The following is an 18,607-nucleotide window of genomic DNA, read 5'->3' as shown; positions in this document are numbered from 1 at the left end:
ATGAAAATGATGAACAGCTTGTGAAAGTGTATGCTGAAAAAGGACTGGTGATTAGAAATGCCATGTTTATAAAGAGGGACACACAAATGTACAACTAGGCAAGTTTGGTACATGGTATGCAAGCATTACTGGATTATATATCCATTTTAAGGCAAGAAAAACAAATGGATGTTAAAGTACTGAGAGTGGTAACTGGTGGGATGTTTGATCACATCCTGGAGGAAAAGGTATAGGTTTGTAGATTCTTTAGGAAAAAGATTGAATATTATGGGTGGGAATAGGGTGGTGAAGTTAGCAAGTTTTAAGAAGAGAATTGTTTGAAGAAATACTCAAGAGGGATCAACGCAAGAAGGGCAAAAACTGGAAGTAAACTAACTTGTGGAGTGGGCAAGGAATGGAAAATATTTAGGATAGTACTGCTTACATGTGCAAGAGAATTGTGTGGGATGCATAAAGTCGAAGGTGGGCATGTGAAAAAATGTGGATGGTGGGACATGAAGTTAAATTGCTAATGAAAGAAGAGATCTGCATGGGCATTATTTGCAAGGAAAAGTGTACATGTATATGAAAGATGTGGAAGAGAAAGAAGAAAGGTGGTGCAAGGGCTGAAAAAGAAGGCAAATAAAAAGTGGGTCGAACTAATATTGGCAAACTACAGGGAGAATGAAATATTCTGGAAATGTGAGTATAGACAGAAAAATGGGAGAACTAGAGGCAAGATTTTAGTGAAACATTTTAGGGAGCAGATGAAATGGTACTAAGCAGAAATGGGAAAGTGTGTTTTGAAGGGCACGAATGTTTGACAGGGTAGCATATGTGGGGTGTTTTTGTTCATGGAGGTATACAAGAGAGAAGAGGTGGTGAATGTTTTGCATACAATGAAGTGATTGGAGTGGATGGCATAGCATCTAAAGTTCTTAAGAAAAGGGGCAGCTGTGTTGTTTCTTGGTTAGTTAGTATTTTCAGCACAAGTATGGATTGGCAAAATGCATGCGTATTGCCAATGTATAAAGACAATGAGAACAAAAGTTAATGTCCAAATTACCGAGGTAAACACTGTAAAAAGAAGTTGGATATGAAATGTCTGAGAACAGTATGTGGCATAAGGTGGGTTGGAGTGCAAAATAATAGTGAGAGGTGTGGCAGTAGAAGAGTATGGTTAAGAAAGCCTAAAATGTGCTTTTAGGATATGGAGATATGAAGAGTGACGAGAGATTAAAAAAAGAGGATATATGCGTCGGAAGTGGAAGGGAAAAGGAAATGGGGAGACCAAATTGGAGGCAGAAGAATGAAGTACAAGAAGTCTGGAGAAGTTGAGGCCAGAACAGGATGTAAGGCATGCACAGAATAGAGTAAAGTGGAGCAATGTGGTATATAGGGGGCAACATGCTGTCAAAGGACTACACCAGGGAATATGAAATTGGATAAAACCACTGAAAGGTCTGTGGGGCCCAACTGGGGATGGGGGAGAGCTTGTTTCCTTATACTATACATAATAGTGGATGCAAGCAAACTATTCCATTCTTCAACTTGTCCTAGTGCTATCTTGCCAAGTTAGAAACAACAAATGTGAGAAATCTCTCTAAGCATGTTTTACATCTTACAAGACATATACATTCCATTAGTCTAGGAGGGCTGCCTTCTCCAAGCTGCACAGTTCATTCTGTGTTTACATTCAACCAGTTCATCTATCTCATATCTCGGACACCTGCTCCCCACTGGAACTCCCTCAAGGGGTGGACACGGAAATATAGTCTCTATAACTAGTGAGGGTGGCCACAGAAATATAGTCTCTATAACTAGTGAACTCCAGTGCCACTTATTAGCCTTTAGTGCCTCACCTTTAACAGGCCACTGGCAGATGGCAACTAGTGCAGAGTTTGCAGAGGCTCCTACTTATATTCCTACCAACCACTTCTACCTAAATCTCCTGCCTAACATTCCTGCCTACAACTTATACCTATGTTTCTACTTCATGCTCCTACCTAAATGTTCCTACCTACCACTATCTATGGCTCTGTCCATTTTGCCAAAGGTCAGAGCAAACACACAGTTGTCACCAAAGGAAAATCTAGTCATGAAGAATGAGTTGTGCAAGAGTTCTCGTATTATGTATGATAAGGAGAATTGTACTTTGGTAGACAGAATGCCAATAGTCCATGTGTGGGTGACTACCCAGCAAGAGAGCAGCCATTCAACCCATGTCATTAACTCATTTCAATTCTGATCTTTTGAATTTATCAACTATCTGTTCATCATTCTTGTGCTTTATTTTCCCTTTAATTCTGATATACAGCAGATGTTTTTGAATAAACTACTTAACAGCTTTTTTCATGTTCATGGATAAAATTTCCAAAATGTTTTATCTTTCCATAGAAATTATGAATATGAACAGAAAGATAAATCTATAACCAAAACAAATGAAGGCATTTTGGACAAGTCTACAAAAAAGAGCGAGTGTTAGGACTGATAAATACTGCTTAAGATGCCACATCAGTGCAACTGGGTGTGAAAGAATTTCAAAAACCTGACTTCCATCAACCTGCTCAGCAACACGTTTCTGTACACAAATAGTTCAAGAATGTCCTAAGCCTCCCAAATCTAGACTGACATACAAAAGATTTGATATCTAGCCACACAGTTTCTAGATCTGCAATATTGCACATATTCTTCATTAAACCCAGATGATCCTAATTTTCAATGTAAATAATACTGTGTGATAATGATAATTTACTCAAGTACAACAAAAACATGGAAAAATTATGTACTTATCAAATACTTTCTGCTTTCCATAGAAGTTCCTTCAAGTTTTCATGCAAAATGATGCTACTGGATAAAGCATATTGGTTTTCAAATATTTCTTTTTCATAATGATCTTTGCCGTTTCTTATGTAATTCAGGGGAGAAAAAATTTCACATTTTCTGCATATCTTCACGTACATAATTCCTAGATCTAGAAAATATATCTTTTTAAACAGAAAAAGTAACAATGAAAAATTAATTTGACATTCGTGGATGAATGACATTTTGGGGGGGCAACCCCATGAAAATAACACAGAAAAGGGGTTCACAAAATAGGAATGAATATTGGGGGTGAATCTAGGATGGAGACTTATCATATTTAGTCTTATGCATTCACTACATTTACAATGTACTACATGTTCTCAGCTGGTACACTACCTAATCTCCAAGATTAAGAGAAAAAATTCTGGAAATTATGAATTTTAACATCTTAACCAGTTTCTTACGACTTTCCAAAATCTGTTCAAGTGTTATTTGTCTAAGCATTCGAAGCCAATACACAAGTCAGTGAACAATAGGTAAACATGCAAAAAATTGGTATATACAAGGTTACAATAGTTAAGAGAAACCAGTTTTACTATCAAAGCAATAAATACAGCTACAAGTTTGCTATTATCTACTAAATTTCTATCCATGCATGATCTTTTCTGAAAACAGTCAAAGAAATACATCAAACAAAAACAATGTACAGTACTAGTGCTAACCCCATGCAACAACCACACAGAAAGTAGTTTACCTTGTGTGATGGCTGTTGAGTGGACGAAGAAAATGATGATTAATAAACTGGTGACAATAATAATTAGCTTGCCTGAAATTACAGAGCATTGCCAAACAACTTTGGTAAATTCAAAATTAGGATGAATGCTACTTATGTTACAGAACAAGGAAACTGACAAAAATCGAATGTACACATGCTACAAGCTTGCACTGATGACAAATGAAGATATTCTCTTTCAATGTAGTTTTCCACCCAATGAAAGGCTAAATACCAGAATATTTGTCTTCCACTAACCTATTCATCATATAATAAGTAATCAATTATACTGCCTTCGACTTGCCTATTCATCACATCTTTTCACACACCTCGCTCATAATACAGACCTCTATCATATGCAGCTGTTGAACATCCACTTGAAATGTTTACATCTCACTGTTCTCACTTCAGCGACACTTCCAGACAGCAACTCCTTGATAACACCTAAAAATCTGTGATACGGAATTGGCAATACTCGAATGAAGCTACATTTTTACATACCGAGCAAGCAATGGATGATGCGTCTTAAAACATCTTGCCTGTTTTGGTTGCCATGCACTTAATGATGGCTACTACTGCATAATTAGTGAACATGCATAATCCCCTCTCAAACTATATTAACAGACTGTTTCCCTCCATGTAGATGCAGCCACACTTGTAATGATCTCCATTACAAAATATCTTGTGGAAACCCCTAACCACGTGCACTGACCCTTGCAGCAGATCCAGGTTTCAAGCACACATACACTCCATTTACAATGTATCTCTAACAATTTAATTCTATATACATAATGAACTTGCCATCCTGCTTTCTACTAACATCCTAAAACAATTCTACCCTTCAAGACTTTGGGTGATCCACTTCCCTTTCATGGCAGTCAACAGTAAAGCCCGTATTCCACATTGACTGTTAAATACTAGTTTTGCCTTTAGTTATCTCAACCAAGTATACAATTAAACTCATTCTTGGAATTTATATTGGCTAATCATTATTTGAACCAATTCATTCCTTCTACTTTGTATTTTTCAGAATCAATATTTACTTGCAAATAAAGTCATACCCAAATCTTATTCAACCTACTTAAGCATTTACACAAATTCATAGCTTACTACTCACATTATCCTCAATAATACATAAATGAAAGTATTAATGACAACAATTTGGACTCAAATTTGATTACAAATCAATTATGGCTGATATGATTAAAATATTAAGAAGGGTAAGAAAATGAAAAACAAAATTCTTAAAGAAGACATATCCCACTTAAAATATTTTAAACTACATTATTATCCACATTAATCAGGAAAAGGTACACTTTTCAGTATGCAATAGCCGAGACTATAAATTTCTTAATGAGTGAAGAAAGAACCAAATTATTGCAGACTACTTTATACCAGTCAAAAACAAAATTCACACTTACATTTAGTTTCTTGGCAGAATCTACCCAAACCATGAGAACAGCACTATGGAGAGGGTTCTTTGTGGAAGTTTGGAGTGCACGTATCTCCTCCAGTTGCTAGAAATCATAAGTTGTCTTAATCACAGAATGTATTTCCTTCTACAAACATTAGCATTCAAAATAAATATACTAGCATCTTGATCATGGATAAACTATTAGAAACATGACTACCAGCACATGCACAATATATACCTCTAACTTCCTTAAACTTTTCTAAGAACCAGCTGACTAACACTTCCACCATTTCTTGTCATATCTAGTTACATTTTACAACCAAACCAATTAAGAATATGCATATTTCAACACCGTGCTCCTTGCAAATGTTGTAAATCTTTCTTCCCTAAACTTTAAAAGTCATTTGGTTCAAGAAAATGTTTCATCAGATTTTTACCCTTCGAGTGCTCAAATTTATGACATTCCTCAACTATCTAACCTCATGCTAAAAAGCTTTGACATCCTCCTATCCTCAAACTTATGTCCTCTACTTTTGGACTTTAAAGTATACATGAAAGTAGCAGCTGAAATTCTACCATAAACAGTAAAAAGGGAAAAGGGTAAGAGTGGTGAGAGGGTCGACATCCTCACATTAACCATTCTTGATTTCTGATGATCAATAATGCCCCTCACATTGAAGACCATTACAAACACTTAACACAATTTGTTTTTCACATCTAATCCTTACTGTAGTCACAGAATCAGACCCAACTGATTAACCTCATAATTAATCTCTAATTGTTGCACCTTTAACTCCTAATAATGCCCCTTTATTTGCTTAGTGAAACTTTAGAGGTGTCAACTTCCATCATCTTCCTAGGGAGGAGTACTACCTTTGCTGAATTCATGTTTCCACCTCTACCACACACATAACTGGAGTTACCAGTGTATGAATGAGAACATTCAACTGTTGCTCTTCAACAGCTTTCCCAATTCAAGAATCAATCTTTCCTTCTGGGTCTAACTGAACATGGGATCACCGCATGAAATAACTGGAAATGTGCTTTTCATAAAGCAAACCACTACTCTAAAGGAAATATGAAAGCATGGGGCGATTTCTTGTCAAACTGAACCAGGGTACATGAAGTGGTAAGGGGAAACCACAGAAAAGTCTGTGGGAGTTTGGCAGTGGATTGGGGGTCTGATTCTGGTACATTATACTTTAAAGCTGTTGTGTGGATATGTCTAAATGAGGCCATTCTTGTTCCCTCCTGACACTATCTCACTACATGGGAAATAGCAACCTAGTATTTAAAAAAAAAAAAAAAAAAAAAAAAAAAAAAATTAAAGGCAGTGATGGTGATAACAGAAGTTGAAGAACGGGAGGGAGTTCACTAAGCACTTATATCCTTGCAAGTACTGGGTTCTGAACGTTGTCAATTTCTGGAATGCCGAGTCCCAGACACTGAACTGCCCATGGTTAATATGGTTACGATTGTAAGCAGCATATATGGTTACCACACCAACTGAAACTCTAATCACATTGAAAAAAAAAAAAAAAAAAGAATTAAGCTTAAGTTACTCAAATAATCATAGCAGTAGTATTCATGCCTCTCCCAATACGCCTCATCCTGCTGAGCTACAAGAGGTAAAGGCGGTTTTACATGGCAGCAGTGCACAAAGATTCACATACATTTACATTAACAAAAGGTTTTTATGTCTATGAGGCAAAGTTCAAATGGCTCAAAATATTTTTTTCAACATTTCAGATTGAGCCAATTCCATCCATCCTGAAAGTGTTAATATAAATCAAAATACTCAAAACTTAAGGCTATCTATATTTCAATCACCATTACAGATGTATGTCTACTATGAAGAATCACTGCCTTTTCATATACAATTTTGTTCAATACATATTCACTGTAACATTATACACTAAAGAAATAAACTACCATGCTGCTTTGATACAAACCAGTTCCAGGGAGCTAGCAGCTTCGTCCAAGTCTAGCCATGCTGCACGGATATGTATACGACCTGACTTGGCATCGGACAGTGGCACCCACTGGAAAAGAGAATATAATCATTTACCATATCTAACAAACATGTATTTCAACATGAACAGGATATTTGCACTTTCCTGATATCAAATTTACGTCTACCATTTCATAAAGTTGATATCAATTACACAATCATAATCTCTGGAATTCAATGATATTCAACTCCCAACTGGAGATATGTTAATACCAAGGTAAATATGGATTAACACACGGACATAATTGCTTTAGTTTGTAAGGGCATCTTCAGATAAAATACTATAGTAGTTTCCAAAAACCTACAAGATCCCCCCCCACCACTCTAAAGGAGAAATGTGGGGTTAAACCCTGCTGAAACCAAAGCACTAAGCAATTTCAAGTACCAATTCTTTAAATCTAAAAAGTACTCAATCCAAATGACACTGCAATTACAAGGGTAAAAATAAAGGCTGCTATGTTTTTCATTCTTAGTGTAGAATATGATCAGAAATACAATGTACAGAGGAAATGTTGGCAAGATATGGTTGTCTGGGTATTAAAATCCACAACAAATATGATATCTGAAGGTAAATCACCATTCTGCAAGGCAGACAAACTGCCAGAGTTTGAAGTAATTACACAAACACTAAACTTGGTGGTGTGAAGGTTTAATACTTGCTGGAAATTCTGCTGTCTCTTGCCAACAAAAGCAAACTGTAAATCTAACATTGCACTAGTTAAGTCATATTTCAGGCAATCTGAAAGCTAAGTGTGTACTTAAAACTTCAGGTATTAGAATAAGTAGAGGTACATTATGCACAAAAAGGCATCAAACCATCAAAAAGTTACATTTAAATGCAGCCAATTATAAGTAAAAACTGAAATTAAGGAGATATTATGGGGCACTTAAAACTTATCTACAAAATCCAACAATGTTCCTGAGATGTTATGCATCTATCATGTACCTCAATAGGTTTCAGATACAAAGTCACACAATCTTCGTGTTAAATATCAGTTGTCTATGGAGTACTCCAATCTCTACATCACATTTCAATATGTATTTCTCAATCTTCATTCCCTCTGAGACCTGCACTTGCACTTTCACTAATAATGGGATGATGTTGAAGCTAAACGACACCTCAAAATGTAACTGGCAAAGACTGATCTACCTTATACTCCATAACAAATTTAAGACTTACCATATCCACTTCTCCATTCTTCCAAATATCATGAACATCCAGATTGGCTCTGAAGGGAAAAAATCAAATAAATCACAAGACTGGCTACTTCCAGGATAAGCAGTCATAAGATTCTAAATACACTGTGAATTGCTATGGATTCTTTAATGTTAAATTACACTACTGATGCATCATGCCATCAGTATGATATCTAGCATATTACTAAATGTGTACTGGTTCATCTGTAAGTCCAGCATATACACAAAAATTAATTATTCAACTCAACAAATGGGTCATTCAAAGAGTGACTAAGCTAATTTTGTTTTAACATCTTTGACAATTTTGTTTATAACTTCATTAAAAACCTGCATATACTATTTCAATTATCCTTTTTATCAAAAAGTATTGAAATTACAGCAAATAGTTTGAATGTAAGGCAAAATCTTCCTTAAAGCATTATCTATTTATGTTTGTTCTGCTTGAAAGCAATTAAGACTACCCAAATCCTTATTAAGTAGCAGAGAACAAACTAATCACTACAAATCAATGCACAAGAAGTACCTTAATTTCCATGAGAAACTTATGATTGCAAGGCACATTTCAAACTTCAATTTTGACCTTTGTGCATCTTAAATCATTCCTATGGATATATGATCTTTAAGAGCACTAAAAACAAGATGTACACAATTTCTCCCGTAAAAGTATCATAAGTCTAAAAACAATCTATGCAGCCATTCTTTTATTTTATCAAATACACTATATATACTTGAATAACAGTAAATCCTCAAAGTAACTGGGAAATTTTTTATCAAAACCACTATAACATGACCATCAAAAAAAAAGGGGGAAAGGGGGGAGTTCAGAAACTAGGCTCAAGCCAGCCCATTCAAATCACCACTAATATAATGTTAATGAAACGATCCTAGATATCATATCTTTACATTTTGCAAAAATTTTATACTGGTTATGAAAAAATTACAAAACAAAAAAATGGCCACAAATTCACCAACCCACATCATATTTCCTTACTATCATTCATGTGGACAAAGGGCTTATTTACTAAAGCAGTGACTGTTGTACAAGCTTTCAAATATTATATACAGAAAGAAAGGATGCAAGTTCTCTGTCTTGCAAGCAATAAATGCAATATTCTTTTTAATTAACTAATTCTAAGAAATAAACTAATGAAGTATCAGAGTATTCTGAATTACTGCAAATTCAAAAAGGAAAATAGAAATTCAGAAAAAAAGGAAGGCAAGAAAGAGTACACTGAAGTAATGTCTGATGTGTCAAATCTTTATCAGTGATACTTAGGTCATGGTTTGCCAAGTTACAAAACTGCATACATATCACTTCCCAAATATATAAATTGTCAGTTTATTAGACTACCATTACTGTTTTTACTTGTCTCTAAGACCTACCAACTGGGGAACAACACACAACTCTGAAAAAATCATGCAAGGGAAAGACATAGACTTTACAACGATGTTTACCTTGCTTTTATTTGAACGAGCATGCCATGCATTATGAATTATCTAATAACTTCAACATGATTTGCTGTTGAGAACTTGGTACAACCTATCCCCTTTATAAAAACTATTCAAAATATAAACTTGTACCCTCTACCACTCCTAAGTGTACTAATAAGACTTCCCAAAATATCCAGGACAATGAGAAACTGCTCATGATAATCCAAGTTCAAACCTATGTACTGCAATCAAATGTGTATATAAAACATCAATACTCTCTCTAAAACCCTTAATTCTTTTTTTCTTTTATCCATGTTTTCATGCCTCCTACACTTAAGTTATCCTATTCTTGAGGCATGCACTTTTTTTGCTTATTTCTCAGCACGTCATTTACTTCACCTGTGACACTCAAACCAACATAAAAAAATACAGAACTACAGTTAGATCTTTTACAATAATGTGGAGATGCACGACAAAAAACTATGTGAACAATGCTATGAGCATCTTCTAATGTGTGAAAATGTGCAAAAACAAACTTATAATATTCTACTTGCTGTTATCAATAACCGTTATCATTCAACTACTGTGATTACTATGGGGTACTACATACTGGTGTGTGTTTTATTATATCACACTAAACAGTATACACTAATCCTTTTGAGTATCTAAATGCTTACATGCAAATACATCATATGGCTAATTCTAATAAACCTTTTCTGTTTATCGAATAATATATCCTGTTGAATCAAAACAGCACAAAGAATATTCTCCTTGCAATCCACTATATACCTTTGCTGACATGTCAAGAACCAAACAAAATCTAATTACTTTATAATGGTTCCCCAGATTTGTTTTGGACTCGGAATTTCTCTTCTGTCTGCAGCATATGCAGTGACCTTAACAGGTACATCTTTAATCCTAATAATTTCTGCAAATTCATCAACATGCCTAACTTCAATACAATGCAGCATCTTACAATTATCCATAATGCAAAACTTGAGACCATCTCCACTAATCCTCCTATACCCATACCTCCACTAATTATGAACAACCTGCATCCCCCTTACATTCACCTTCAACTTTTGCCTTTAATATTTCCATGTCTTTACTGGTCTACTTCTTCCCTTATCACAGATTGCCACCACCTTCAGCTTTATCAAACAATATCCCTTCAGCATAAAGTCACCTCTATCACACAAACTTTATCTCTTCTCCAGCATACTTGCACTCTTATGAACAATTTCTTTGAAAAGGCCTACATACTTTTTTTACTATTTGGAAAATCACAACTCCCACGTCCCTCTTAACAGTTCTAAGATCAATCGAAAAAACCCAACTACAATCAGTTACAACAGGAAAACTTTATATAATCACAAAGTTGTCAAATTTAGCAATCACTTACTTGTACCAGGCATATTCATTTTCTCATGTCTTTATACTGTAGGAGTTTGGATCGATTCTAGAAAACACAATTACAAACTAAAAACTTTTGTTTCAGAAAATAAAGTTTAAAGATGAAAATTATTATTACTTAACTGCAAACATTGGTTTTCTCTAAGGCAGCCAAAGTACATTTTTCCCTTGAATACAATAATCAACACAAGCTTCAAGAAACCAAGCTATATAAATATCAGCTGCCCATCCAAGCAACAATTGTTTATTCTTATTTCACCAGAGCTTAGTTATGTATACCATACAGAGATAATAGTCTATCGAGTATGAAGTTGTGAATGAGGGGATGGTGGCATGCACAGATTATCTAATGGAAGGAGCAATATGGCTTCAGGAGAGGTAGATTGTGTGGACAAGGGGTTTGCTCAATAATGTTTGAGGACACTTGAGAAAAAGAATGATATAAATAGATCTAAAGAAATAGGCTGACAGAAACCATGTGGAAGTAAGGGAGAGTAGTCAATGGGTCTCAGTGAAGGTGGGGCTGCATCAAGGATGAGTTATGTCACCGCAGTGCTTTAATCAGTTCATGGATGGTGTGATGAGGGAGGTCTTAATGAGAAGGGCACATCTGGTTTAATGAAGGTAGAAAGGGAAGCACAGGTAGTCAATCAGTTGCACTTTTAGATGGCACAGCTCTGGTGCCAGAATCAGATAGAAGCCCCAGAAGCAGGCGAGTCTGGGTGTATATAAAAATTTCCTGAATAAATGTGAACAAAACTGAGGTAACGAGGTGTAGCAGGGGGATAAAACAGGATGGTTCGAGTGCAAGCCAGAGGATCAAGAGGAAGTGGGGTACTGTAGGGAGTGGACAAGGCAGTGGATGGAACAATAAGGGCTGAAGCAACTCACAGGAGATGGGGGTTAGGGGTCATGTGTACACTAAGGTGCGTGTGGAGGGAGAGGTCAGCGCCTGTTAGGTTAAAGACTTGTTCATGCTTGAAGTTACAGTAGTCCTTACATTGTTGTATGGATGAGAGTCTTGTGCCTTACATGCAAAAGAAAGGAAGACAGACATGTAGGGAATCAAATGCTTGAAGACAAGTGATGAGAGTCCAGTTGATCAAGTAAATAATGAAAGTAAGTAGTGTGATATCAAGTTCATTCTAACTGAAAGAGATGATGAATGAAGTGGAGGAGGCTCGGGGATATGTATACGTTGGGTGGATAACAAAAACTGAAAAAAAGGTGGTAACACACTGTCAATGAGCTGAACCATGGCATATGAAACTCTCAAGGTAAACCACTTAAAACATACAATGGGGCTTTGGCTATGGATGGCAAGGGTTAGTTTCAGCACATCTTAATGATGCCTTGGGAATGGATGCATACAAATCAGGCCATTGTTCTGTTCTAGACATTTCCTTACTCTGATGGGAGCAGCAGTCAAGCACAAAAATTATAACAATGGCATGATAAATAATGCAAGCATTTATCTTACTCACATTTACATTTGACTTCCTCCTTTACACACACACACCCAAATGTCAACTTCAGAAGTTTCTCTTTAATCTGCCATCAATGTTTTGTTAACAGCAAACAACAACAGACTCGCCTCTTAGTCCCCCTCACCCCCTACAGACTGCATATTTACCCCTCTCTAAGACCCTTGCATTTACCTCCCCCACCACCACATCCATAGACAAATTTAGTGATCCTGGTGACATCAAACACCCATGCTGCAAACCCACCTTCACCTGGAATCATTCACTCTCCCCTCTACATACTCTCCTTTTGATAAAAACCTCCCACAGCTTCCTGTTGGTTTCCTCTCACTATACAGTCATAGACCTTCCACAAGGCACCTCTATCACTATAATATGCATTCTCCAGATCCATATATGCCACAAACATACTTTTATTCCAAGAACTTCTCAAATATTCTTTAAAGCAAATGCCTGATACATACAACCTCTACCACTCCTAAAATAATGTTTTTCCCAAAGCTGATGCTCTGTACATGCCTTCACCCTCGCAATCACCACCCTCCCATACAACTGAAGTGCACTCAAACTTATACCCTTGTAGTTCAAAGACTCATCTTTATCCCTCTTACCTTTATTTACTGGCACTATACACTAATTCTGCCACAACTCTGGCAACTCACAATGACCCACACATACGATGAAAATCCTTGCTAAATCAAAACAATCATCCCCATTTTTATCAACTGCAGTATCATCCACTCCAGCCACCTTACCACATTCCATTGTACACAAGGCTTTCACCACCTCTTCTATCTTCAAAACACCATCCATGACAATCCACATACCTCTCTGACCCAAACACCCTACATCTGGCACCATCTCATTTAACCAGCATCACACACATTCAACAATCCTTTAAATACTTGCTCCATCTCCTCCTCACTTCATCACTACATGTTACAACTTTCCCATTTGCCTCCTTCACAGACATGGATATATACATCTTTGCAAGGTTATGTTAATGCTATCAACTAATTGGGTAGGATTTAATTTTTTCACATGAACTAACATCTTTTTGGGAATTCTCCCATTATCTAATGAGAGCAAAAGGGTTAAACGGGATTACAATCTTTTAAGAAGTGGTAAGAACAAGCCGAGGAGAATCACAAATTGGATTCAGCCTAAAACCTTGAAACAAGAAAATAAACTTTGTTAAAAGGGCCATAATGTTACCATGTATCGTCCAACAGAAATGTTCCACCATGATGCAACAATCATATCTTCAAACTTTTTACATGTGAATCTGAACAAGTGTAAAAGATTGTGAATATAGCATTTACCCAATGTTTAAACTGCAGTTACCAGACTTAATCACCCTTCTAGCTCTTTTCTGAAATTCAATTATCTCATCCTTTCACATATCCAAGTAACCAAAGTTTCTGGGGTCATCGGATATTTACATGCTAATAACGATGCGACTGCAACTTACGATACACAACAAATTTACAAAAAATATACAAATGCTACCGATAATTACTGATGTATTACCGCCTAATTCCTTAGAAAATTGTCTTATATAGAGATAAGCAAGACTTATAGACTAGTAGGCATATTCTAAATCACCATGTGTATATCACAATCGCATCAAAGATCTGAAAAACCAGAAAAAAAAAAAAAAAAATTAAGATTCATATTTACAGTTTCAGTGCAATAAAAAAAAAAAAAAAAAGATGGAATAGGTTAGGCCGCAGTAAATGGAATTATCAATAAAAGTTCCTTTTAAGAAATAAAAACTTCCAGAAATGAAAAAACTTTATCGAGAAATGAACAAACGATTTTGTCAATCTCGTTACTATCAAAATGAACGAACAATTTTATCAATCTCATTATCATTTTCCTGTAGGGGTAGAGGAGAAGGGATTCTATCCATGTACCTCATGTGTGTTGTAAAAAGCAACAAACATAGATGGAAATACAAGGTTTGAAGCACTTCATTTTCATTGTAAAACGAAAAAAAAGGGCCAAGATTTCTACAAGACTCAGGCTTGGTGCTAATGTGCATGGATGTAACCTGGATAACAATGGAGAGAGATGGTGTGTTAGATAACAGGAAACTGGATATTCTGGCTCAAAGTTGAAGGGGAGGGGTAGAATGGTTTGGAAATGTTCTAAGAGTTAAGCCTGGGGTTTGCAGGGGCAATGGCATGAGGAAAGCATTGGGGAGGGGGAAGCAGCTTTCACATATGTCTGTTGAAATGTGTCAAGATGAATTAGAAATTGATCTGGATTAAAAGGAACAACTGAGAGGTAGGCAACTGCCAGTGCTTGCCTAGATGATGGCAGGTGCAATAAGTTATTTTGGGAGGAAGCATTTGTTTTGGCAGCTCTGACACAAGGGAATGAATCTTAGTGTTCAGATATCTGAATGCAAAAATGGACAATGTGACGGTAAATGGTTTAACCTTTTTTGGGGGGTAGATATGGTAGAGCTTGTAAAACCGATTTCAAAGAAAAATGGCGATTGGAAAAATTTTAAGAAATTTTCATGTGCCTGAGTGGGGCTACAGGTCAACAGGCAGTACTACATTGAAGAATAAGTGGAAGGCATGCAAAGAACAGGTTGTTCGATATTGATATACTAAAAAGAAGCATTTAGTCATTTCTTGGAGGATGCAAGTATGCATAAGAAAGAAAGTGTGGTCATGATACAAATGAAATACCTGAGGACAGCAAAGAGGCCACTTGATCATGCAAGGAATCACAATGTATGAGATAGGTAAGGTAAAAATTGCAATGTAATTGAGTGAGCTGACCTGGGTGTGCTGAAATTATTCAGATATTAGGAGATTAACCAAAATTTCACATACTAGGAAGGTCTATCTATCAGCAGTGGAGGAAGTGGAGGAGAGGGAAACTAAGGAAAGATAAAGCGAATGAGTATTTGGGGGTATACTGGGGCCTAAACTTTTTCAAGAGTCATGCATGGAAAAGAATTTCCTCAATGCTGTATGCAAGGGGTTGGAATATGTTAATGGGCTACACCAAGGAATGAGCTGCTAAAGGAAAACCATGGAATAAGTCTGCAAGGCTTGTTTGTATATGTATGCTCCAGTTTCGTGTATTATACATGACAGCTAGATTGTGTGTGCAAGGCCATTGTTTGCTCTCGATGCTACCTAACCAATAAGAGAAGCAATTAGTAATATAGATAAATTTAGTATGGCAAACAAATTCTGAAAAACTAAAATTCAAAGAGGATTTTTCAGTTAAAAAAATTAACCTTTGAAATTGAAAACACCTACAAGCCACCCTCATTCCTTTTTCAGTACCAAGTTAAAGATTCAACATTCAATACTGAAGTGGAATATGACATTTCAATTAGGTAAGGAAATTAATCACAGAGATGATTAAAAATATCAAACCATGAGGCAATTTTACATTTATTATAGTTACCTGAGAATGATGTCATCTTTTGTGATTGTGTCATGATCTAATACCTCTAATTCTATTTCCACGCCATATTTGGTATCAGATCTACAAATGTACTGTAAAAGCAGGAGAGGCTGTGTTAGTAATTAACATTCATTCATGCATGCCCACTCTAGTCCAAGTTAAAGTCTGCTTTATATGATGACCTGAATGCATCTTACTGACCAGTTTTGCAGAAAAAAATCTGAATCGGACACCAACAGGTTTCTTTCCCGTATACAATAAAGCAGATTTTAACTTCCATATATTGCCATTACAAGACTAAAGCATACCGAGTGCTTCACCAGTGCAGCATGCACCTAGAAGAAAAAGTCAGTCATAAAGCCATAAATAACATTCCATGGTATTAGTCTGATGATGCAACCTACTTGAAAGCTTTAAAAAAGCCTTTACATAAGCCAAAATCTATAAGTACAGGTACATACAGTGTGTTAGTAATCAAGCAATATTCAACATTCCACTTATAATGAAGCCTTCTACCTCAATGTTGTAGGTATTACTTTTTTTTAAGTAATAAATGCAAATTCATATACAAAATGTTTGAAGCATATTAAGTAAAGAACTAAGCAAAATACAAAAGTAATGTAATAAAGTGGCAGGTTAAATACTTAAAGTTTAAGTAAAGCTCTGCTGTATAAAGCTCTGCTGTATGACAGCAACGTCTTTAAATGTTTGAAATCATGATTTGGCTACATGTTTCAAATTTTATTTCCAAACCTCTAAAGTCGTCAATGTCCCAACAAACAAATTTTTCACTTTTTGTTACAGTAAACTTTTCCTCTGTTACATTATCTATGCAAAATTCACAGTACCATGCAGGTTGTGAAATGCTACCTTTTAAAGTAGGCTCATGAACAAAGACAAATTTCACCTTTTCAAATACAACAGCTTTAGTGTTTGTTCACACACTACCTTATGACTCATTGTCAAAACCAAGGTTTATATACATATATTCACTTGCCCCCACCCATTCTTGGCACCACCCTGCCCCACAGGAAACAGCATCACTACCCCCTGCTTCAGCGAGGTAATGATAGGAGAACAGACAAAAAAGGCCTTGGAGAGGCTAGAAGTCCTTCCTTCCATCTATCTCTAATGCCAGTATTACTTTTCAAAAGAGAAAGAGCATGGAGCCAAGTGTCAAATTTTCTCTCCAAGGCTCTATCATTTGTTCTTCATGCAACCTCACTAACAAGAGAGATGGCAAGCATGTATAAAAAACAGCAATGCAGTTACTTGTGGGGCAGGGTAGTGGCAGAAATGGATGAAGGCAAGCAAGTATGAACATGTACACGTGTATATATGTATATGTATGCATATGTACATGTGGGCATTTATGTATATATATTTTTTTTTCACACTATTCGCCATTTCCCGCGTTAGCGAGGTAGCGTTAAGAACAGAGGACCGGGCCTTTTTTGGAATATCCTCACCTGGCCCCCTCTGTTCCTTCTTTTGGAAAATTAAAAAAAAACGAGAGGGGAGGATTTCCAGCCCCCCCCGCTCCCTCCCCTTTTAGTCGCCTTCTACGACACGCAGGGAATACGTGGGAAGTATTCTTACTCCCCTATCCCCAGGGATATGTATATATATATATATATATATATATATATATATATATATATATATATATATATATATATTTTTTTTTTTTTTTTTTTTTTATACTTTGTCGCTGTCTCCCGCGTTTGCGAGGTAGCGCAAGGAAACAGACGAAAGAAATGGCCCAACCCCCCCCCATACACATGTACATACACACGTCCACACACGCAAATATACATACCTACACAGCTTTCCATGGTTTACCCCAGACGCTTCACATGCCTTGATTCACTCCACTGACAGCACGTCAACCCCTGTATACCACATCGCTCCAATTCACTCTATTCCTTGCCCTCCTTACACCCTCCTGCATGTTCAGGCCCCGATCACACAAAATCTTTTTCACTCCATCTTTCCACCTCCAATTTGGTCTCCCTCTTCTCCTCGTTCCCTCCACCTCCGACACATATATCCTCTTGGTCAATCTTTCCTCACTCATTCTCTCCATGTGACCAAACCATTTCAAAACACCCTCTTCTGCTCTCTCAACCACGCTCTTTTTATTTCCACACATCTCTCTTACCCTTACGTTACTTACTCGATCAAACCACCTCACACCACACATTGTCCTCAAACATCTCATTTCCAGCACATCCATCCTCCTGTGCACAACTCTATCCATAGCCCACGCCTCGCAACCATACAACATTGTTGGAACCACTATTCCTTCAAACATACCCATTTTTGCTTTCCGAGATACTGTTCTCGACTTCCACACATTTTTCAAGGCTCCCAAAATTTTCGCCCCCTCCCCCACCCTATGATCCACTTCCGCTTCCATGGTTCCATCCGCTGACAGATCCACTCCCAGATATCTAAAACACTTCACTTCCTCCAGTTTTTCTCCATTCAAACTCACCTCCCAATTGACTTGACCCTCAACCCTACTGTACCTAATAACCTTGCTCTTATTCACATTTACTCTTAACTTTCTTCTTCCAGTATATATATATATATATATATTCTTTTCTTTCAAACTATTCGCCATTTCCCGCGTTAGCGAGGTAGCGTTAGGAACAGAGGACTGG

General features: G+C 36.6%; 1 protein-coding gene across 8 annotated transcripts in view; it reads right to left on the bottom strand.

The window, feature by feature from the left end:
• Positions 1–18,607, bottom strand: part of Esyt2 (extended synaptotagmin-like protein 2) — a 102,929-nt gene that overhangs the window by 32,935 nt on the left and 51,387 nt on the right. For 7 of the 8 annotated variants that reach the window (XM_071657134.1, XM_071657142.1, XM_071657135.1 and 4 more), the window contains exons 9-11: positions 8,162–8,210; positions 6,923–7,012; positions 4,978–5,073 (exon numbers count right to left, since the gene is read on the bottom strand). In XM_071657134.1, coding sequence (XP_071513235.1) covers positions 4,978–5,073; positions 6,923–7,012; positions 8,162–8,210 — 235 coding nt within the window. Of the gene's footprint in view, positions 1–4,977; positions 5,074–6,922; positions 7,013–8,161; positions 8,211–15,941; positions 16,034–18,607 lie in introns of all 8 variants that reach the window. The other variant, XM_071657136.1, reaches the window with a different exon arrangement.

This window comes from Panulirus ornatus, chromosome 64 (genome assembly GCF_036320965.1).
Source record: "Panulirus ornatus isolate Po-2019 chromosome 64, ASM3632096v1, whole genome shotgun sequence".
Lineage (NCBI taxonomy): Eukaryota > Metazoa > Arthropoda > Malacostraca > Decapoda > Palinuridae > Panulirus > Panulirus ornatus.
The sequence above is the reverse complement of the archived record's forward strand: the minus strand, read 5'-3'. Positions and strand labels throughout refer to the sequence as shown.